This window comes from Ochotona curzoniae, unplaced genomic scaffold, assembly GCF_017591425.1.
Source record: "Ochotona curzoniae isolate NIBS_2020 unplaced genomic scaffold, NIBS_Ocur_1.0 contig_4959, whole genome shotgun sequence".
NCBI classification, from domain to species: Eukaryota; Metazoa; Chordata; class Mammalia; order Lagomorpha; family Ochotonidae; genus Ochotona; species Ochotona curzoniae.
The window spans coordinates 21,032-46,146 of NW_024466438.1; the positions used below are offsets into that span (position 1 = coordinate 21,032).

The 25,115-nt window shown below is 35.5% G+C and overlaps 1 protein-coding gene across 4 annotated transcripts in view; it reads left to right on the forward strand.

The window, feature by feature from the left end:
• Positions 1-25,115, forward strand: part of LOC121161958 (aldo-keto reductase family 1 member C15-like) — a 55,524-nt gene that overhangs the window by 16,712 nt on the left and 13,697 nt on the right. The window contains exons 6-9 of one of the 4 annotated variants that reach the window (XM_040988688.1): positions 2,227-2,336; positions 6,037-6,202; positions 7,987-8,069; positions 11,561-11,778. In XM_040988688.1, coding sequence (XP_040844622.1) covers positions 2,227-2,336; positions 6,037-6,202; positions 7,987-8,069; positions 11,561-11,603 — 402 coding nt within the window. In that variant the 3' untranslated portion in view covers positions 11,604-11,778. Of the gene's footprint in view, positions 1-2,226; positions 2,337-6,036; positions 6,227-7,986; positions 8,070-11,560; positions 23,213-25,115 lie in introns of those variants that run through there. The other 3 variants (XM_040988690.1, XM_040988692.1, XM_040988691.1) reach the window with 3 other exon arrangements.

Consider the following 25,115-nt stretch of genomic DNA (forward strand, 5'->3'; position numbering starts at 1 on the left):
TATATATATGTGTATATATGTATATATGAATATATGTATATATGTATATACACCTAATACAATAATTATCACACACTATGTATCCTATTAAGAAAGTATAGATGCTTTTAACGAACTTGATAATTATGTAAAAACCTAGTGTAAAAAGCTATTTACTACCAGAAATATTATTGTAAAATCAGAGTAGGGCAAAATTTATCATTTATTGTTTATACATCAAGAAAAATTAGATTTCTAAATATCTAACATGAGGGATATATTTAAATTTATGATGGGTTACTTGAGAAGTATGTTGAGATATTTTGGAGTCTGGTTGAAATAAGGAAAACGTTTTACTATTTTTTTTCAATTCACAACTCACAATTCTACGGCACTGTCACAGGATGTGTTAAAGCTGTAAGGAGAAGTCGATTGAAGGGGTCTGATATCTCAAGCAGTTGATTCACTTTCAGATTACTTCGGGTTTTGGTTTTCTGGAAGTTTTAAGACACTGCTATAACACCAGTATATTTCCTTCATGTGTCATCCTATGCAGTTACAAGATGGTTTCATACAGGCAATGGGCTGCAAGACTCATTGTGTGGAATGGGAGAGAGTTTTCTGGGATGCTGCTAAACATGGAGGAATTTTCAAATTGTCTAACACTTTTTCTCATGTGTTCTTGAATTGACAGCAGAAGTATCCTTTGTAAACCACCTAGTAAAAGGGAAAGATTATTTCAGCAAAGCAGGAGTCTGCTGATTGCTGATATAGATGTTGAAAATAGAGGAAAGGAGATAAAGTAGGAGAAAAGATGGGTTTTATTAGAATAAACTATGTGAATGAAAGTACTTTAGATGCATTTTATATATCTAAATAAGACATCCGTATATGGTTTTTGAGATCTTAGATATAAGAAGATGAATAAACTATGTGAACGAAAGTACTTCAGATGCATTTTATATATCTAAATAAGACATCCCTATACGGTTTTTGAGATCTTAGATATAAAAAGATTAACACGAGGCATATCAAAATGATTTAACAGTTGCTTTATTTTTATGGTGATGCCTTTCCTATAATTCAATATTTAAATATTCTATTTCTTGTTTTTAAAAGAATTGTATTATTGGAAACTTTTGAACTGCTAAGAGGCAAAAATAAACATATTGATTTCTTAATGAGTTCACCCAAACACTTAAGAAATTACTATCTATGTCTGCACAGATTATAGATGAGAGTACTGCCCAAGAATCATGAGAAACAAAATGCAAAAGTTAAATTTATTTTCAAATAAAGTGATTTTGAGATTCATTTGGATGAGACATTTTCAAAAAATCTTGAAAACCCACCATTTAATTATAAGAGATATCAATTTTTTTGCTATCAAAATGAACTTCTTTTTCATGGACTTGTTTGAAAGTACCCTTAAGTGTAAATTCATACCCATGGATCATTTAAAAGAGTTGTTGTATAAATATCTCTGAATTTTTCTTGAATCAAAAATTTTAATAGTGATTTTTTGGATGTTGTTAAATACCATGACTATTAAAATAAGATTGTATCAGAGTTACAATGATAGAATAAGTGTAATAGTGATCAAGATCTACACAAATAGAGGACAACTTGAGAATTCACTCTTCAAATTTCTAAACAGCTAAACTTTGCCAGACTGAAGAAACGAATCTGAAACTCCATCCAAATCTCCAACATACTTAGTCTGGTTTTCATTGTGTTCCCAGCTACATCATCATGGGGCTGGCTTGTAAATGGAGCAGCAAGCATTCATACCAACTCCTTTATGGGTTAACTAGCAGCACCAGAGTGCTGTCCTACATTATCCATATTGATGCTTAAATTTCCACATTTTAATTAGCAGAAACTTCCTCAGTGAGCTTCTAGTCTCTTTGACATGACGCATTTGTTTTGCTCTCTTGAGAGCAGGCTTTTCTATAAAAAATCGTATTTAATGACCTCATTTTGAGAATCAGAGCTTTAAAAGATTTTTAAAATATTAGTAATCAAAGTACATGTTACATTTGGTGAAATTTGGAGTATTTCAGGAGGAATGCATAGGAAAAATGACTTAAATAGTGTAATGCATCCATGAATGTAGTGTTGAACTAGAAATGGCACTTAAACTGAGACATTGGGCTAGAGGCTGCACGTGTCTCAAGTATTTTTAAAGATGTGGATGTGGTAATTGTCTCATGTATTCTAAAGTGTTCTGCTCTTGACACATTACAGGTGGAATGCCATCCTTACTTCAACCAGAGTAAACTTCTGGAATACTGCAAGTCCAAGGACATTATTCTTGTTGCTTATGGTGTCTTGGGATCACCAAGAGATCCAATGTGGTAATAATAATTGAAAAGAGTTAATCTATATCAGCAATTATATGGTAATGAAATACTTCAAATAAGTTTTTGCACTTTATCACCAAAAAATCTAGGACATAAAAATGTAGCCACGATATAATGTGGTGCTTTTCCATGTACCAACACTGAGATTCAATGTCACCAACATGCTCTTACTCTGGCTTCACATATATGTCCACCTATTCCCAAACTCAGTCTATATTTGTGTGTGTTTGTGTGTGTCTTCGTGTATGTGTTTGTGTTTGCAATAAATGGAAATGTTCAAAGAAAGAGAGGGAGAGAAACTAAGGAACAGGATCTTCAACATGCTGATTCACACTCAAATTAACCTCAGTTCCTGGTGTAACACAGTGAATTAAGCAACTGTGTGAGATGCCTACATCCAATATCTGATGCTTGTCAAGTTCTACTTCCATTCCTCCTGATCGATCCATGTTCATGTATCTAGGAAAGCTGATGAAAATGGCCCAAATGCTTTGGTTTCTGCCATGCATGTGGGACACTATGATGGCTTTCCAAGCTCCTGACTAGGGCCTGCTGTAAATCAGAGAATTCTTCTTCTATTTTCCCCAGTTGCCCTCTCCCCAACATTCTTCCTGCAGCATCCTTCAGCAACAGTCATTAAGTCCATCAGTCTGCTACTTCAGTGTATCCTGATTTGTGGTATAGACAATGGTAGAAAGTCCAGCTGCCTGTCATCAATATGTGTTTAACAATATCGTTGGGAGTCCATCGTTTATCCCTGAATTGAGCAGCATATTACAATGTAGCTTCATATCTCAATATGCTAGTCTGTCTGCATGTCTGCATTATGCAGTTCGTGTATAATTATATTTGCCTATCTAGCGATCATGTATTTTGCATGAAAATTACCTTATATCAAAACATATGATACTATTCCTTTCAGAATTTTCTTATTTCAGTGAGTCTAATGGTCTCTTGTTGGAATCATTTGCTTGCAAATAGTAGAATCTCATTCTTTCATTTGGCTGAGTAATAGTCCGTGGATTGGATTACCACCATTCATTTACCCATTCCTCTTTCAACAGGCATCAGAGTTGTTTCATGTCTTTGCTATTATAGATTGTGCTGTTGTAAATATGGGATTACAGGTTACTTTCCCATAGACAAAATTCATTTTCTTTGGAAATATTCCTGAGCATTTGATAGCTGGTTGTATGGCAGATCAATTTTCAGTTTTCTTAAACTCTGCGTGCTGACTTCCATAGTGGTGGACCAGTCTACACACCGATCAACAGTGAAGGAGGCCACCTTTCTCCTCACATCCATGCCAGCAGGTGCTGTCAGTAGATTAAGCAATGCAGGCCAATCTCATTGCAATTCAGGTGAAATCTCAGTGTGGTTATTTGTGATAAGTAAGGAGCTGAATCTTTTCTCATGTGTCTATTAGCCCTTTGAATTTGTTCTTTTGAAAAATGCCTGCTCATTTTCTCTGCGCATTTTTTCCCACAGATCTTTTGTTTCATTGTTGCTGACTTTCTTAAATCTGAATATTATCCTTATTGTTTGTGTGGTGTGCAAAAATTTCCTTTCACACTGTTGGTTGCTTCCTCGGTTTCTTGATCATTTCATTTGTTTTACAAAAGCTTCTTAGTTGTGTCTGGGCCCATTTGTTTCTTTTTGTTCTAGCTGCCTGTGCTTTTGGTGGCTTCTCAAAGAGGTCTTTACCAGTGGCTACATATTACAGAGTATTTCCTACATTTTCCTCTACTTGTTTGACGGTTGTGGATGTAGACTTAGGTTCTTGATTCATTTAGAGCTGATTTTTGTAGAAGGTGAAATCTGTGTGTTTGTGTGGAAGTGGTGGAGGTCTTGTTTCTTACTTGTGCAGACTGTTATTCAATTGCCCCAACAACATTTGTTGAAAAGACCGACCTTTTCTCCTGGATCAGGATCATTTTCAGTTTTTTTTTTTTTGTGGAAGTTTAGTTGATTGTACATTTGTGAGCTCACGTCTGGTGTTTCTGCTTTGTTCCATTCGTCTTTTTTACTGTTTCTGTATCAGTACTAGATGGTCTTGAATACTATTGCCCTGCATTGTGTCCTGAGGTCTTGGATTGTCAGTTTCCAGCTTTATATTTATTCTTCATGAAAGCTTTGGCTGTTTCTGTTCTCTGTTTCTGTTCCAGATAAACTTTGCATCTTCTTTTCCATTTCCCAGAAGAATTGTTTTTGGGATTTCAATTGAGATTGATCTTAATTTGTGTATAAATCTGGTAACATAGATATTTTGATAATGTTGATTCTGTCAATAAAGGAACATGGTATATTTCTCCAAATTTTAATTTCTTCATTTTTTAATGTTTCGTAATATCTTTCATGGTGGACTTTCACCTCTTTGTTAGGATAATTCCAAAGCATTGAAAATTGTTCTCCATTGTCTACATTTCCTTTACAGCCATGGAGTCATTTGTGTATACTAAGTCCATCAATTTTTCTTCAATAATTTTTGATCCTACTATCCTATCAGTCCCTTATGAGTTCCAATACTCTCTTGTTTGAGTCCTTTGATTCTCCCATTTATAGAGTCATGCTGTCTTTGAACAGGGATAATTTTAACTCCTCATATCTGATTTGAATCCCTTTAATTTCATCTTCTTGTGTAATAGCTCTGGCAGTGACTTCCAATACTATGGTGAAGAGCTGTGTTTAGTGCATCCATGTCTAGTTTCACATATTAGTAGAAAAGCTTCCAGTCTTTCCCCCATTTAATATGATGCTGGCACTGCTTTGTTTGTTTTGTTGTTTTATATGTTGCTTTAATTTTGTTGTAGTATTCTCCTTTTATGCCTACCTTTTTCAGGGTTTTTAGCCAGATGCATTTTTGTGACTCTGAGAGTTAGTACTCTGTTACTGATTTTTGTATATATGTTCTTCAAGGATATTAGTGTGTAGTTCTCTTCTTCTGTTGTGACTATACCTTGCATTGGTATTAAGGTGGTGTTGGTTTTCTAGAAAGAGTTTGAAAAGATTGCCTCCCTTTCCATTGTTTTAAATAGCTTGCAGAGGATTGGGGTTAAATTCTTCCTGAAATATTTGGTAGAATTCAGCATTGTAGAAATCTATCTAGAGCTTTTCTTTGTTGGCAAAGATTTTGTCACAGGTTCAATCCCTGTTCCCATTATAGGTCTAGTTAGAATATTAATGGTCTTCTGACTCAATTTGGTAAATGGTATGTGTCCAAAACTCTGGTTCTTCTAGGTCTTCTGATTAATTGGTGTGAAGTTGATGTAATATTTCCTCATTATCCTGTGTATGTCCTAAGTATCTGTTGTTATATTTTCTTTTTTGTCTCAGAGTCTACATATTCAAATCTTCTTAAATAGTGTAACCATTATCCCATAACCTTTGGGTATACTTTTAAAGAGTTGTTTTATTATTATTTTTTAATAGATTAGAAGCAGTGCCCATATGGGATCCTGGTGCATGCAAGGCAAGGACCTGAGTCCCTAGGTTACTCCAACATGCCCCGAGTTCCTTTTTAGTTGTTTTCAGGGCCTGTCACTACAAATGAATCTCATAAATATTCTCTAAACTAATTTTATCCATATCATATGATGCATCTCTATCAAATTTCTGGTGAATTTGTACTGAAAGGTCAATTCAGTTCAGGCTTTCCATCTTACATCCTCTGTATCTGTGTATTTTTACACTCTAGGAATAATGTGAGTATTCCACCTCTCTTGGAAGACCCCGTCTTGAATGCCATTGCCAAGAAACACAATCGCACACCAGGTCAGGTTTCCCTGCGCTACCTTCTGCAGCGAGGGGTGGTAGCCCTGGCCAAAAGCTTCAATGAGAAGAGAATCAAAGAGAATCTTCAGGTAAACATCAAGCAGCGTCTCTAAAGAGGGATGCATGGGAACTGAATTAGCATAACTTCTCTTGCCTGAGAGTTTATGTCTCCTCCTATTATTCCTGTAAATCCATTCCAGAGTCATATGAGAAAAATTGGAAGAGTAGGTAGCTTTGTATTCACAGTCCAAAGTATTGATACCTCACATGTAGACTGGCAATGTACTGGTTGTGTGGCATCAATCTTAATTTAATTTTTATCTGTTTTAATATTTGTTTGTGTTTTGTGAGTGAGTCCTTTCATGTAGTAAAAATTCCTAAGACTCCTGATTCTTATCTTTCACCTTCTCTATATGCATTCCTTATTGAATGTTAAGCTCAAGTTCAAATGCAATTAGTTCTTTAGTAAAGAACTGAAGTGCTACATTACATTTGTGTTTTAATCATATTACCACTTGGCTTGGCTCTATGAATTAGTTTTTTATTAAATTAAATTAGTCTTTGAGGACTGACGAAATGATACCCTGCCAAGCAATCTTATAACCCTTTCCATGGCTTAGAGATCTTGGCATGTAGGAAGGGAGAAACACCTCAAGTTCAGTATGTAACACCATTTCCTAAATGCTTCCTTATTTATATCCAGATCTTACACAAATTATCTATTTTTGTTTAGAGGCTATTAAGAAATTTGTAAAGTCTTTCCCATTGTAACATGACAAATTAAAGTTTTATTATGAGTTTAATTTTTTTAAAAATACCAGTAGGTGCATAGAATTTAAATGGATTTTTAAAAGTTTGTAAATATAGATTCATTGAATAAATTTAAGAAAAATCCTCAGCCTACTTTCTATGTGAAAACTTTCAAATAATAATTTTGCTTTATTTTATTCAACTCCATATCTTAAATTATGTGCCTATAAAAAGCATTTAATTCATGAATGTATTTTAAAATTGTTCTGATGAGTACGTGAATTAATGCTGAATATCTGTTATTAATGTATAGATAACATATATGAGGATAAGACATATATGCATATGTATAAATAGAGAAATGAGACAGATAGTTGACAGGCTGATATATAGAAACACAGATGCAGATGCATAGATACAGTCCAGTGTGCTGTGATATTATTTTCCTGTTGCAGTTATTGATTCTCATATTTTTGCACAATATCTCTACCTTTTGGTATTCATGGGTACATGATGCCAACAAGAATGTAACACTTGACTTCAATAAGTCAATAGGGAGGATTCAGTTTGTTCAATAGGAGGATTCTTAAACATATCAGGTATGTAAGTTTACAAAGGCAATACAAGAATGTTTAGTAGGGAAGAAACACATCCTATAAATACACAGTGTTTGGAAAGTTTGAAATGAGAAAACAATGAGGTACAATCTTTGAAAAGACTGTGTTTTATTTGAGTTAAACAGACTGGGGAAAGTTTAAGTCCATGTTCCAAGACTTGCTTTAGAGAAAGCTTGGGAAAAGTTGAAGGAGATAGTAAAAATAGAAAGAGAAAAAAAAATCTTTCACAAAGTCAGTAGTTAGGTACTTTGCCCAACTGCACATTTGTTTGTGAAATAATTTGCCTTTACTTATTAGTAAGACTGGGAATTGAAGAATTTTATGTCTGAAAATACAGGTAACAGAGCTCAGACTTGAAAGTACTCAGAATTTCTTTCATTGGCAATGGTGATGAAATTGCTTTCCTTGATTCCTTCTTTATCACCTTATCCTGGAAAACTCTGACATTTCCAGGTAGAAGGTAGCTTCTATGTGCAGTCTCAATGTCATTCTTTCATCCCTTGCAGGTGTTTGATTTTGAACTGACTGCAGAGGACATGAAAGAACTCGACGGCATCAACAAAAATGTTCGATACTATGATATGCCATTGTAAGTGACCCATGTGGATTATTTCACAGATTGTTCCCTTGTGCCCAAAGATTTCAATGGGAATGAGTCTTCTCTAATTAAGGAAGACAGGCCCTGCTTGGGGCTCTATATGAAATAGGATCTCTTTTGTAGAATTCACAGCAGAAATTTCTTCTGAGGCTGAACCTCTGAGCCTGCAGAATGGTTTAAGGATCATGGAAGATCATTAGGAAAACAGCCAGAGTTTACATTATGGATCTAGGTTATAGTACAGAAGCACTGTGATCAGGTATCATTTATGCATAAGTCGCAGATTGTAGAGATCTGAGGGATCCCAATTTTTAATTTTTTTAAAGATTTACTTGTTTTTATTGGAAAGTCAGATTTACAGAGAGAAGGAAACACAGAGATAAAGATCGCTTTTCTATTCACTGGTTCATTCTCCAAATAGCAGCAATGGCCAGAGCTGAGCCAATGTGAAGCCAAGAGCCAGGAACATCTTCCAGGTCTCCCACTGAGGTGCAGGGTTCCATGTCTTTGGGGGAATCCTTGACTGCTTTCCCAGGTCAAAAGCAGTGAGCTGGAAGGGAATTAGAGTTCCTGGGATAAGAAATAATTGCTGATGTGGGAATCCAGTGGATGCAAGGCAAGGACTTTAGCCACTTGGGTATTGTGCCACGTCCTTGCTTTTAAATAGTTTACAAATAATTTTTCTTAAGTATATGCTACAGATGAAACAAATGAACTTATGAGAACAATCAATAATGAATAAAAATGAGGCCTGGCCTTTATTTCTGTCTATATCTTAGCTTTATACAATATAATTATAAAGAATTTGGGCTATGGAAGGAAAATATTTATGGATTTATGTATTCATGGGATGAGTCATAGTGATTGTTTGTTTTTTTTTTAATTTCATTCTATGACACAGTTTCATAGGCCCTGGCATTTCCCCAACCCCTCCCTACACCCTCCCTCAATATTAAATTCCTCTGTATTTTTACAGTAGTGTAGATCATAACCAGTCATGATTCCTTCATTGCAGGCATGGACCACGAGGAAAATCCAGCCTCTTATTGGCCAGATAAATTCAACAGTTTCATTGGGCAGCATACTTGATCCAAATGTAGAGCTGGCAGGATAATATCCCTACCAATGAGATACCACTATACAACTTCAACAACAGAAAGAAACATGGAAATTAGCAGCCTCATGATGTTAATTAACATGATATTGAGTGACTAATATGTTAGAAAATGCAAGTTCTTAACCAGATCCTGTAACTATTTCCTTCACATCTCAATTTTAGTATATACACAACTGGCTGCCATAAACCTAAAAATGTTCATAGGGTGCTATTCAGCTGTCTCGTGGCTATTTTCATTTTTATATTTAGCAGCTTGTAGAATTCAAGCTTGATTTTTACTGAACTTTGTGAATCTTAGGATGGTCTAAACAAGCTTATAACTCTAACAAGCCATATATTAATGGCTGAGGAGCAGAACAATTTTAGGAGGGGTATCAGGGGTCCTCCCATCCCGCGGAAGAAATCACCCGACACTTGAGAGAGTCTCCCCGGCACTTTATTCCGATCTTCCGTTGTGACCGTTATCACCGTTATGACCGTTATGACCCTTACGCTCCAGCCCCTCCCCCGCCAAGCCCCCTGCTTATCTGTCAAACCTGACCAATCAACTTAAAGATAACCAAGGCACACCACTCAGGGCAAAGGGCCAATCACAGGGCAGGAAATGGTTAGTGCCCCCCAACAGAGGGGTGTGCAGAGAAACCTTCAATACCTTACAGAGGAGTAACTGATCTTTGTGTCCTACCTAGTAAGATATGTGTGAGTCCACGCTGACCATTTCCTGTCTGTTCTAAGCTTTCCTTATTTCTCTCGGTCTGTGTATCTGATCTAATTTTTTGGACTCCAGAGCGACCCTGATGGTCTTTGCAAAAGAGGGTGGAGAGCAAAAGTTGAAACTAAGTAAGGACCAAAGAAAGCTCCTCTCCTTAGTCTCATAGGAAGTTTAGTGTTCTTCTGTTTCTGAAGACCTTCAGGGTTCCTGACTGTTGTTCTGATGACATTGGAAGCAGAAATAAGACTCAATGAGAGGAAGAAGCCCAAATACTTCTTCCTAGTGAGTCTTATTTTTCTTCCTACCCTGTTAGTTCAGTGACACTTTTCCAAACCTATGGAATTCCTTTTTCATTGATTTTTTCCAATCTAATATCTTCCTTGGCCTTCTTTTCCTCAAACACAACTAATGTTTTTCTGAGATATTTAATCTTATTAGGATGTATTGTGACCAGATTACTAAAATAAATTAGTCTTTCTATAAAAATAAAGATCCTTTGGCATTTCTCTAAATTTTAAAATTATGTCATTTCTGCCTAACAGTCTCAGGGAAGCATTCTATACCTTCCCACCTGATTTACTGCAAACACAATACTCCATTTAATTACTTCATGGTTTCAGATTTAGTAAAAAAGAGTCTAATTAATCAGAGATATTTAGAATGGAATTTATAGATTAGAATAAATAAAATGAAAATAGGTAGAGTAACTAGTCAATCTATAAGGAAGGATTTCAAAAGAACCCGCCCATCTTTTTTTATTATAACAACTTGCAATAAAAGCTTTGATATTGCCTAGGTTTAGTGTTTGTTAATTTGTATAAAGAGAACAGATTACATGTATTTCATACATACCATTTTTTTCAAACATTTTCCTTTGTCTATTAAAACTTGTTTTTAGATTGTGATACAGCTTTAGATTTTTTAAATCTATGAAGTGATTTTCCATTTTTCTTTAATGTCTGGAACTGGGAGTTGCCATCCCATCCTAATGCTCTTATGTTTGGTAGGGGGCCAATTGCTTGAGCCCTCATCTCTCCTTCTGAGGGTCTGCATTAGCAAGATGTTTGGATCTCAAGCCAGGGAGTGGCATTAAACCCAGATATTCTGACAACAAACACAATTGTTTTAATTGATAAGCAGACAATTAACACTACCATCTGTTCCCTTGAAATATATATAAGAAAAGGCTAATCAGCTTTGTAGGTCTTAGAATTAAATTTTGCCTCCTCAATAGAGTGAATGTTCCTTAAGGAAAGAACGTTCCTTAAGGATTGAGCGAATGTGCTGGAAAGAAAAACCCAGCTGTTTCTGCCACCATTTTCATCATCTAAGCACAAAAGCTGTGGGTGGGGTTGAGCTGACTATAATGTTTCAATTCTATCTTTTGTAGCTTCTGGAAAGGTCAATCAATCTATATGCCGCCTTGATTTTATAGCCAGAGTTTTGGAATTGGGCATGCACATCCCCAGAGAGTTGGGGGATGGATGAGTGCTTCAATAGAAATCAGAGGATGTGTGTGAATTTATCTTTTTGAACATTTTAGCTGAATCTTTTAGGAATTCTCCGTTTCAATATGCAGAGTTAATCAATGAATGTAGTATTCTCTCTTTTACAAACACTTATTTAACTCATTCTTATCTCTATTTTTTCCAGTGCTCGTAATCACCCCAATTATCCATTCTTGGAAGAATACTGACCATGAAGCATGGGGACATTGATACCAGACTATTCTCAACCTAGACATTGTAGAAAGGATGTGTCTGTTAGATGTGACTGAAAAGCAGTAATTGCCTTGTCATATTATACACTAATGAATTTTTAAATATGAGCTTGCCTGATTATTAAAATAAATGATATGCAAGTGTTGGAATAAAAAAGGAAATTATAGAGGATAAAAATAAATTATATTCTCACATTAAAAATACTTTTGTTTTTTTTAATTTTCCCTCATGATTTTTATAAATTATTTCGTTTTGTAATTTTACTTATAAAATGCAGCACATCTTCAACTACAGATTTTATACATTCTGTTTGCTTAACATTAAGTATTTTCCAAGATATCAATGTTGTTTAGAAATTCCAGTGTTATGTTTCTCTCATGGGAAATCACAGCATGATGTTGATTTATTCAATTCCTTTACAAATTATTTGTTTCATGTGAAAGGAGGGACATAGGCAAGGAGATATAAATAGGCAGAGATCTCCCATCTGCTAGTTCACCCCAAATGTCTGGGAGCCAGGAACTCAATTCAGGTGTCTGACATGGATGGTAAGACTGCCTAACATAGAAGAAGCTACTTCCAAGATATTGACCAGATAGAGATACAAGGAATTATTTTAAGGATGTAGTCAATAAAACATGCCAACACATTGAATGTATGGTGATCTGGGGAAAATATTTCAAAGATGCCCAAAAATATTTAGTTGAGTCATTGACTGGAAGGAATGCAGGGTACTGACAAGACAAAGATATGAGTGGTCCAGATGATATGAAATTGAATGTTAGACATGGTGTATTTGAGATTCCTGTTATTCATTCAAGTGTGAAGGCCAAAGAATCCACTGGGCATATAAACTCATAGGTCGAGAACAGTGTATGGCAAACATATGTTTTTGGGCATTAGCAAAAAATGGTTGCTTCAGTCAGGACATTAACCAATCACAACGGATTGATAAAATGAGTGAAAATAGATAAAGAATAAATGAGAAACAAGCATTTTCTTTACATAACAAAATGATTGGTTATAAATAGAGAAAGGAGAAGAGCAAAGACAATAATAATCTAACTCTCATATGGTACAATGTAAGAGGAGAGTTCTGTCTTGATGGATAATAAACAAAAATGTTTTTTGAGAGAACAGACACATGTCAGTAACATAAGTCATATGAGAATGGAAAATGATTATTTGTGTTGGAATTGGACTTGTCTCAAGAACATTTTGGATATGATGCTGGGGCCAAGAGGTTGAATATGGCGAATTCAAGAAAGTGTGGGAGAAGAGGAATTCTTGACAGAGAATGTTTTCAATGAATGAACAAGATCAGAGACTATAAATATCACAGAAGAAACAAATGCAGTCAAGCAAGTATAATTTGTGATGGCAGAAAGAGCAGCATTCTGGAAGCTCTGGTAAAAAACATAGTTATGAGGACACTTGAAGGTGATGATGTGATGAAGACAGGGCTAAGAGAGAAACAGAGAAATGTCAGGCATGGATATCAGATTCAATCCTCCAAAATGAAGGTTTGGGGAAGTTTGTGTTTCTTATTGAAGTTTAAGTGGAATCTGCTGTTTCTCTTTCCAGCTGCTAGAGGACACATTCTTAAGCTTAGGGTTCCTCTCTCTTCCTAACTACAGGTTTATAGATTCTCTGACTCTCTGACCAAGATTTTAGTTCAAAGACAGAATTTCTAGATTTGTACTCCCTTACATCAGATAAAATGCTGTTGATGCACAAGTCTTCATGTCAGAAACCACCCAAAGGATGAATCATACTCTAAAGATCTTTTGGGAACTTCATACTGCTGGAGGTTGAAGTTTATGGGCTGGACACAGAAAATGATCACATCTCAAATCAAAATTGAGCTATGACCCATTAAGGATCTCATCTCAGATGAAGCAAGAGTTTTGTGTATTACTTTACTCTGAATAAGTATGTCATTGACAGCAAGATTAGATTAAATCCTTTTGAAATAACATTCAGCTAAATTTTTTCACACTCCTGTGTGTCAGAGAACATTTCAGCACATTGTGAAAATTAGATAGGAAGCCATATTATGACATATGTGTATACATATGTGTACACACACACACACACATGTATATATATAGAGAGAGATAAATAGATATAATGGGATATATTTTAAATTTTTAATTAGTTTTTCATTTATACATTTCCAAACAGCTCAGTGGGCCACTGGAGGATCCAACAATTATATTAAATTTGGCAAAAGAAGTAATTAGAAATGCAGACGCTGGATAGGTTTATCCTAATGCCCACATGAAAGTCTTGTGGGAATGAGAACTAACATATTAGTAGCGTTTCTCAAACACTGGCCTCTTTGGGGGCTTTCACAGATTGATGACTGATCCCTCTCAAACCTGTCTCGGCTTGTGACAATTATGACGAGTCGGTCCTCAGTGTGACTAATTTTTGCTGTGTGACTAACTTTATTGTAGATATTGCAGAGTGTCATTCTAAGCAAAATTTTGTGTGAAAAGAGCTCCTTCAAGGAAAATAATATGAACAAATTAGTTTCCTAGGATTATCTAAGATGAAATTGCCATAAAACAAGAGATTGCTCCATTTGTCCAGTTTATCTGTAATTCAACAGAAAGACTTATAGCCCCTAATATTAGCACAAGCAACTCCTGAAAGCTTGCTCAGAACCACAAAGCTCTCACCTACAAGATTACTAATTCAACTTCTTTTGGTGAATTTGCACAAATACATCTACCTCAGAGATACACTTACCAGTACTTTTCCCCGATTCAAAAGGTTTGGGAACAGAGTCTGACTATATAACTTATTTGGAGTTTCCTGGCTGAATCAGGATATTTTTTCTGAGGATATTTTTTATTAAGGAAACTTGCACTACAAATGTTATGAGAATGGGTTCATATGGAAATTTGCCTGTTATAATATTGGATTGTTCATTTTTGCATATCAAAAAGTGAAGAAATTAACCACTGCGTGCAGACATTTCTCATTGAGAATCTGTGTTATTCCTACAGGAATACCAAATGGGCAGCATTTTTTTTTTTCAGTGAAACATACTCCTTTCATTGGGAGAATCTGCTGAACTGTGTATGCTAATAAAAATTTCGAATTTTCTCTGTGCCTAAAGAAGCTAGTAAGTTATTCCCCACTTTGCAACATTTCCTGAGTTTCTTAGATAAGATCATTTTAGACAATGGTGCAGCCTTATTAATAGAACTGGTTGGTGGCAGAGCAGGCTGCACTTGCTCTGCCAGTGTTAACACTGTATTCCAGCTAGATTTTGTTTATCAACTCAGTACATAAGCATACTGACTACAACAAACTTTGGATCATCAAACTTATTCTACTGAATTTCAGTGATTAGATCTATTTTTAAATATTTATACAATTTTATTGGAAAGTCAGATACGGAGACAAAAAATATTTATATGAATAAAACTAAAAAGTAAGAATAAATTTGTTGCATTCATTTGACACCTGCTGAGAATAGGAGATAATCAGATGGCTCATAGGAAAATAACATAGTTACTTATGTAATACATACACTAATGTGGTATTAGAAGTAGAGTTGGAATATAAACAGAGAAATTGGCTTTTAGGTTACAGTTCCCTCAAGCAGTTTACATGTTTCCTGTGATGCTGGCTCATGTATTCTAATATCATTTGCTCTTGACATGTTTGTGACAGGTGGAATGTCATGCTTACCTGAACCAGAGCAAACTTCTGGAGTACTGCAAGTCCAAGGACATTGCTCTTGTTGCTTACAGCGCCTTGGGATCATAAAGAGATCCAAGCTGGTAAGGAGAATATGAAAGAGTTAACCTGTGCCTGCAATTCTATTGATGATTAAACAAGATAAAACATAAAAAATAAGTGGAAGATAGTGTGGTGCAATTCCCATGTACAAACACCAAGGTTCACCGAGGTTCACCGAGAAACAGAGAGAGGGAGATCGAGGCAGAATGAAACACACAGAGAGAAAAATTTCATCTGCTCTTTGACACCTCAGATTCTCTCATATGCTACACAGTCCAACACCAGGAGTCAAGAGTCCATTTGGATCTCCCACATGGGTGTCAGGGACCACAGTACATGAGCTCTTATGTTCTGCTTTCCTAGATGCATACACATGATTCTCACTCAGGAGCAGAGGAGCATGGATTTAATCAGCAATAGGATATGGAATACAGGCGTCCAAAGCAGTGACTTACCACACTGCACTATCGGCATTGTATGTTTATGATTCAAAGAAAGTTCCAGACAGATGGACTGAATTTCCACCTCTTGGTCACTCTCCAAACACCCACAATAGCAGAATGGCTGGCCAGAGACAGGAAGTGGGAAATGAATCTCAACTCTGCAACAGAGCAGCAGTTTTCTGGTATTTTTGTCACTTCAGATTAAGTTTTCCTTCGTTGGTACATTATATGAAAGCAGTTCTACATATGATCTTGTTTTCAATTTCTTTTGTTCAGAAATTCAGTGAAATTCATGGAAATAGTCGCAAGGATCAGTAGTTCATTCTATTTTGCAAAAATCCTCCCTTATTTGTTGCTAAGTGGATAGTGGTCAAATACTAAGTGGATGATTCTAAAATAAGTAATTTGGTGTATTCATTGTTAAGTATTTATTCATTGTTAGAAAAGAAATTAGGAGAGAGAGAGGAAGAGAGAAACAGTGAGTTAGGCCAGACTGAAGTTCAGAGGCAGTGACTGTTCCCAAGTTACTGAAATGGGTTGCTGGAACCCAAGTATTAGGCTACCATCTAGTGGCTGGCTCAAAGCAGGCACATTTAATAAAGGATATATGTATTTCAAGAGGTGACTTATGCCGGTGTTTCACATACCTGTCCCTGACAGTTTTACATTGTTTATTATTCTGAGTATACTGAAATATGGTATTCCTCCTTTTTCTTTGAATACTTATGTTGTAGGATCTACCCAATGGTCATTTAATATTTGTCTAGGTAATCAGTTCAAGTATCTCAACTCTGAGTGCTTGTCATCCATCATTCCTATTTGACTTATACTGATCTAGAAGGACAAGAGTAATGATGCTGAAATTTGTATTTGTCCAAGTGGACCTATGAATTGTTTCCTTTAGGTAAACTTGTAAAAAGCTTTATGCTTAGTAAAGAAAGAAAAATAATATTCTGATATTGCAATCTTCTCCAAGTATGAGTTTCCTTTTGGGTTGCAATATACAAACAAAAAATGTCTGCTAGTTTCACTGTTTCAACTCTGCACACAAAAGTGGTAGCTACCAAGTATGAAAAGTGCATAAGTAAGATATAAGAAATATTAGATTTGTCATGTGAATATCAAAAAATGACATGTCTAGCTCTGTCTTGCTTTATAAACATTTCTAATTCAATAAAATCTGTGATTCCAGATATCCATTGTTTATTTTGGAAGTAGATGTTAAAGAATAGCCACAACACATGTGGGATCATTACAATGCTGCAATAGTTTATTACATGAGCATACATATTATAATGATCTATTAACCTTTGATGTGCAATTGGTTCTAGTTGCTGCCAAGTAGATGAATCACATGAATATTTATGAAACTGTTTTCTAATTATACCATATTGTACCTATTCCTGTCACTTCTCCAGGCAATTTAAGTGAAGTGCTCAACACACTCTAGATTTTCCCTCTTATATGCTTTGTATCTGTGTGTATTTTCACTTTGGGGTTGATCAGAACAGTGGCAGTTTGTGTACTCAATAGATAAGTCCTTAAAGGAGGAGCATGTATCATTGAGAATGCCCACTATCAGAGGACTGAATGAATGAATGGGAATGAACAACAAAGCTGTTTCTGCCACCATTCTCTTGATCTAAGCACAAAAACTGCATCTCAGCGTGACTTGACCCTAACATTTTTGCTCCATTTCTTAGCATTTGCAATATCAATGAATCTGTATGCCACCTTGATTTGTTGGAATAGGTATGCAAGAGAAATTTGCACATCATCATAGAGCTTAGATATATGAGCACTTGTGTTGAATCAGAATTTATATTTATGAATATGGCTTTTACAATATTTTAGCTGAATTATTTAGTAACCCATCCTGCAGTACAAAAACTTAAATTAATATCACGTATTTTCTTTCAGTGCTGCTAATCACCCTAATTATCCATTTAATGAAGAATACTGATCGTGAAGTTTGGAATGTTGATCTGGAATATTTGCCTTTGAAACATTGCGGAGAGTATCTGTCTTTCCTTGGTGTGACTAATCAGTAGTGTCTGTATCTCTGGTGGATGCCTTTGTCATAGGAAGTAATAAAATTTTAACTAAAAATGTCTATTTTCTTTGTTTTTTAAAAACTATTAGTAATTTATATGTTAGGTTTTTGAGGAAAAACAATAAATTATAGAGGATAACAGTAAATTATTGTCTGTCACAGAGAAATATTACAGTTCTGGGGCATTTACACCCTTGATTTTCTTATAGATAGAATTCTGTTTTATTTGTATTTTCTTATTTCTTCTAGAAATTATGTTTTATTAGTAAGGCAATGTGATAGACAAGGAGTAATATAGAGACAGGCAGAGCCATCTACCGGCTTCTTGCACATTCCCAGGAGCCAGGAACTCCAGCCAAGAGTCTTAGATTTCTGGCAAGGACTGCTTACTGCACAACACAATGTCCATACCATTGTGCATTAGCACCGGCTGTTCCTGGGAACAGAGCCCTGCTGTTATTCCAAGTGTTCACATACGGGCTTGGGCTTCTTACCTGCTACATTAATACTCATTTTAAGTCACTTACTCATTCATCCATGTTTGTGTTGGTAATCGTTATGCTCTACTATGGTATTTGTTCATTTATGTACTCACCAAAACTGTTTATAATATGCTTTGTGCTCCAGATTATATTTTATATTTCAATGGAGAGAGAGAGAGAGAGAGAGAGAGAGAGAGAGAGAGAGAGGTATGGATCTTTTATCCAGTGGTTCACTCTGCCAATGTCAGTGACAGAGCAAATTCAGGAACTAAGAACTCAATGTGGGCCTCCTACGTGGGTGACAGTGACCCAAGAACTTTGGCAATGAAATGTTGTCTTCCTATGGGCACTTGAAGGGAAAGCTAGACTCAGCTGCATGTCAGGTGGAATGTGAATCCAGGTTTTCTGGTACAGGATACAACAACCCCAGTCAAGGTTCTTTAAATGCTGTGCCACATGCCCACTCCAATTCCTTGATATTTAAGTTATCCAATAAGGTTCACCATGGAGGCAGGTCACTAATATGGGGCAACGAGAACTAATCATCTAGAATCCATGTGACAAGATGTCAATTCAATGTGTTTTCTTCAATCATGGCCTTCTCTTTCTGCCCCTATGCTCAGCATTTTCATGAAGTTCTTGCATCAACCAGACAGATTTGGGTAGTAAATAGAGAAAGAGTTACTCAAATTTCATTTAAACAATAAGGTTATTGTTTCATATACACATGAAGTTAGACATAGCAGCAGTTCAATAGTGTCTTCAAGAGTACTTTCTTTCCACAGAGACTTTCTAAATTGTCTGCATCCCATGTCACTGACGTGATTATCAATGCTTCTCATTTATGAGCAGTAAGACAAAGAAATATTTTTCTATCCAAGAATGGATTGTAACCCTTGTCTTCCATTCCATAGGGTACAATTAATTTGACCAGCTTAGTTTACCTATATCATCTTATTTAAATAAGTATGACTGAAGTTTATTGACATCCCTTATCTATATCTGTGTGAACAGGAAAGAAAGCCAAGATTTTATTAGAACTGAGGCCAGGAGGAATTCACGTTGCTTACCTAGGTAACATGCAATATTTACAAGAAACAATCATCTTTGAATTATCTGGTTTGGCCCTGATAGAATTATCTACATACAGAAAAACCTGCTATCTACATAATGTTTTTGAGGTTTTTGTCTTCTTTGTGTTTAATACAGTGAATTATGAAGATTCATTTACTTTTCTGCTTTATAAATTTATCATAAATTATTTCACATACATATGCTAAAGAGTATAAGGAACACTTAGAAGAAAAATGGAATACACAATGCCTTGTACCTATGTCTGAATTAAGAGTAGAACATTGTATATTCCTTTCAAGATTATTTCATATCTCTTCATTTTATGTAACTTCCTTTCATTTAAAATTCATCCTAACTTTGAATTAGTGCTTATCATGTCTTTGTTTCTCTGTATGTGTTTTTGCTGGTTTTGGCTTGTCCTAAACCACAAAGAAATTTCACGTTTTATATGAGCAATCATACTGTGTGCATATTTCCATGTGACTTTTCTCCTTTGTAAAACAGGCTTTTGATTATAAGCACAAATTTTGACAAATGTAGCTCAAACTTCTTTCCACTCAGTGGGATAATCAATATTTAACTGTATGACTGTATCCCAGTTTTTTGTTAGCCTTTCTACTGACAGGAGTTTGTGAAGTATACATAATTTGCTTCTGTGTTAAATAATTTGCTATACAACTTTTATTTTTCTGGTATCCATTTGCAAGAAAATATTCATAAAATTGATAAAATCTTTCGTGTTTGTACTTTTCTGTATGCATTATAGATTTTCAACTGAAAGAGTTATCAAACTGCATTTCAGAGTGGTCTTGTTCTTTGTATGTAAGAGTGCCTTCATTATACAGTTGTGTAGCAATTGGTAGCATAGTTTTTTTTTTTTTTTTTTTAGTTTTGCTGATTTGATTTTGAAATGGCATCTAATCTGGCCTTTCCAAAATTACACATAAAGAAAAGGACTGGGTTTTTTGTTGTTGTTTTTTGGGGATATTTGTGTTTCTCTAAGATGCTTATTGTATTTTGTTCACTTTTCTCTTTTCCTTAAACATGAATATTATGAATATTTATTGTGTTAGCTATATCTTCTTCCAAATGCTTTGCCTTGTTATTGACTCTTTTAAATAGTGTTTTTGAAAATTGAACAATTTCAAAATAAGAATTGAATTTTAGCTGTTTCAAAAAATAAAACATATATGCAAAAAAGGGATACTACATAGGAGAAAAAGCAGTTTATCCATCATCTGAGGTAAAACAATAATTGAGATGATAAAGCATATGGGCTAGGACAAGATAGATATCTAAGAATTTACATTAAGGCTGGAGTCAACAAAATATCCTAAAACACTGGATGAAGGATGAGATAGAAACAATATGGAATCAAAATTGGTTACAATAACTTTATTTGAGTTAATATAAGGAAGGGATTAAAAAGCAGAAAGTAAAACTTTTTTTTCTCAAAGAAAGTTAAACTTTTGTTTCTTAAGAACTACATTACTGTCAGAAGATGGGAAAAACGGCAGGAGGAACTGTGGGGTACAAGGAGGAAACAAAGGGAAAGGAAAGGAATCTTCATGCCAATGAAATAGTACCATGGAAAACAGTAATAATGGTAACATATAATAATGATATCAATAATCAAATGGACAATATGTCCGTTTCAAACATATATAATAACATAATAACCTTGAAATAATCAGAGATTATTAAAATTAACCATTGTTTTGATAAAGATGTGAAATAAAGTTTGACAAAAAATTTTTAAAATAGAAATAAAGGAGAGACTATCGAAGAAAGTTGTAATTGTTGTATGCTACAATGGTAAGGGAATAAAGTTTGTCTTGATAGTTCCAAAAATAATCTTTTGAGAGAACTGTCAAATGTTAGTATCTAAGCAAGTACAATGACCGTTAGATGGATTAGCAGTAGAGTGTATTGCTGTGTGTTCCTGTGTATTCCATACTACTGAGGAAACTTTGAGCTTGTCAACTATGATCAGTTAAATCTAAGTCCCCACATTTGGGAAGCAAGGGCTCTTCATAAAGAGTGGAAACAAGATGTCTAACACATCTTTCTTTGGGATATTAACTCATCTTTCTTTAAGTATCTTTAATTCTTCTTTATTTTCCTTTATTTCGTTTAAATTGACTATTACTCTGGATAAAAAAAAAAATGAGCCTTTCACAAAACTTATGATTGTTTGTGGAAATGTTTTGTTACAGACCGCCATCATGATTTCCAACAATTTGCATTATTCACTTTGTATTTTGTACCAGACAAATTAAATGTTCATCTTATATCTATTCAGGTGTTATTTGCCACAATCCAACCCCTATACTGCACAAACCAGGGTGTAGAGACATGATGTACGTAGGTTCAAAGAATAAATTTTTATCAAGGAAGGGCTGATGTTTAACTTTACAGTTTTGATTTTCTGAATCAAGATGTCAGACTTCCCTACTAGGTGACAATAGTTTAAGGTGGCACTCCCATTCCGACTGCTACCTCGATCCTGAGATTTGCATATCCTCACGAATCAGAGAGCAGAAAAAAGTGAGCATGCAACATCTGTGAGCTCCTTTACCATGTGAGGCTATCTGCAGCCTTGTGTTTTGGCCTTTGGCAACTGCTGATTTGCATGTAGAATATCCTAGTGCACTTTGTATTCCAGGTTATTCAGTTCAGAATTGCTTCAGTGTGGTCTAGACTGGTGGAGTGTGCACTGAATACTTTTGAATATAGTGAGTGGAAAGAGTAGAACAGGAGTCTCTAAATGCTAAATTATGTATATTTTCTGCTGCTGTCAGATTTTTAAGCCATGTTAATGGAAGTAACATCAAATCAATGTATAGAGCACTCATCAAACTGTTTGTAGTAGTATATATAGAAACCTTCAACTGACCTGCACTCCCAGTGCTCATTTAGTCTGGAACTGACTTCTGGAGACTGCAAAAAGATGATGTTGATGGCTACACTTAGAGTACAGATTCAGTTAGCTGATTTTCAATTTGTGAATTCTCCATGATTAAACCTGATGGACTGCATCCTCAAAACTTTTGGGATACAAAACATGTGATATCTCGAACTGGGTTCACTCAGCCAGTATGCACAGATTCAGTCACTTCTATTAGTATGGTAGAGAAAAGAATGTGTTTATCGCAAAGCACACAGATATGAGTGGATATCTTTTGCATAAGTCCTTGTTCCGAGTTTAGAGAATGAAGAGGAAGGATGTATATCTCAGCTTGTGTCCACGGTCCTGGTTGATCTGTGCTGCTAGTGACCTTCTCTCAGTTGGTCAGGGAGACTGTGTCCTTTATGTAATGATGATGATGGCAAAATATGCTCTAGTCTATGTGGCAGCTGTATGCAAATATTTGTCATATTTTTGTCTTAAGGACCTCCTTAGAAAAGTAAATCCTCAAGATAAGACTGAACATCAGGGTTTAAATAATTAATAAATATTCCAATGGACCCCAGGAATCTGAAGCTCAGAATCTTCTAGTTCAGTCTGTATACTTCCCCAATTCATTGATCAGTGTTTTGTAAGAGGCTGATTAGCAGTCGTATGTAAGTGCGGAAAGCTGCAATCCACCCCTATTGGTGGAGTGCCATACTCTGAACACGCTGTAGGCCTGTGCTCTACCTGTTTCATAGGAAAAGAAAAGAGTCAGATTATTTCAGCTTGGAGGAGAATGGATCTCAAACACAATCGTTCTGTGAAGCTGAGTGATGGGCACTCTATGCCCAGGCTTGGATTTGGCACTGTAGTTCCTAGAGATGTAAGTGAACTCCAGGGTACTGAGAGATTGAGTGTTAATTGCTTTGCTATGCTTGTCAGCAGATACAAACCTTACATGCTGTAATGTGGGTAATTGGAGGGGATTGTCTTGATTTCTGTCTGTCTCTGCATGTTTCTATCTAGGTCAGAGAGATCTTTTTATGCACTGATGTGACAAAGGTTGACTCTGAGTATTCCGAGGTGGAAAACTATTTGTTTAGGTTTATTACCATTATTATTATTATTATTAACATGTATGAAATACTTACTAAGATCTTTAGGTCTTATGCATGCATAATCTCAGTTAATTCCTCAATAACTCTCACAGGAGAGGATTCATTGTTGCTGGTTGTTATATTTTTAATTGAAAGCTCAAGCTGCCCTTTTGGGGATATTCTGTTCCTTCAGTCAGAGTCACTCTGATCTGTTGGAAATCCCTGACGGTCACAGAGCACTGGAGGAAATGGCAGGTAACAGGTCTACTTTGAAGCAGAGGAGTCTTTCTGAGTGTGTTGGGACTGAACATGTTTGTGAAACTCAATCCTCCAATCTTCCAACATGGAACACTGTTTGAACTTTGGGAAAGAAGCATTCAGATGCATAATCTTAAAAGTGCTTCAAAAGGTTATTTCTCACTAAGTGTTCTCATTACTCATCCAAAGAAAGTGTACAGTGAATGTAAATTGTTAATACTTGGTAGGAGTGAGGCAGGACAATATTGAAGTTTCTAAGGAAAGGTTACCTCATAGTAGCAGAGCCTTCTATGTCCAACTTGAGGAAGTATGACATGAAATCTTAACAAATAGCAGGTGTCAGAGAAAGAGAGACAGATATTCCAGTGGTGTCATTGCTAATTGTAATAGTTCTAGCGCAGCATGTGTCTAAAATGTTGCATCCAATGTTTATCACTGCTATAGTGAATGGTGCCGTTGGAATAGGACAAAAAATTGCTCATATTTCCCACTCTGAAGAAGATAAGTCATGCACTTACTCTACAAATAATACCTTTTATCACTATTGAAGTCACATTCTCCAGATGTTTTCAAAATCTGACTTCTATTGACTATTCTGTGACTTTGAGTCAATACAGGAAAAAAAGTAGAATGTTCCCTTGTGTGTGTTGTGAAATCGTTTGTCTCTCCAGTCTTTGCTCTGTAGGAAGAATGCAAGGATTGAACTTTGGGTTTGAACATTAACTTATAATAGGCTGATCTTACAAGCAACCCTTGTAAATGTTTTTGTGAGCTTTGTCCTGGGTACATTGCAGGTTGGTGTAGTGAGGTGGGGAACTCACATCCCGCGGCAGCATTTTTCCCTCTCTGTCCTCAGAAGTTCTGAAGTTGATCAAAAGACAGATTCATAGACTCTGTATAGGAAAGCAGCATGCAGATTTCTGTCTTTTAGAGGTTACAATGAAATCTAGAATTAATTATTCTTTGATACAGTGCTAGAGATTAACCCAAAAACTGAAGAAAGTAATTGCTAAAGGACACCCATTCTGGGTTAGATTTCCTAGTGTTTAGAAATCTAATCACGGACAGTGTATTGGCGTGAGAAAGGATGTGATTGTTTATTGCACAGAGTACAATGAGAAGTACAACACCTCTTTATTCATTCCTGAACTCTATCAGGAGTTAGGGTAAGATAAATCAGAAAATAGTGGAAATAACTGAACTCGTAATTCTAATGATTGCAAACTTTTAATGTAGGCAGCACCAATGCCTCAATTAAGTGAGATTCTTGATTTGTTGCTTCAAAAACAGTTCAATGATGCTTCTTATCTAACAGAGGGAAGCTGGGAAATTGTGGTAGTCAAGACCTATAGAATCTAACATGTCCTGGGGCCTGGTTTCAAAAGTAGCAGATGGGGATAAGCAACTTTTCTTTTTTACATTAGATGTTGC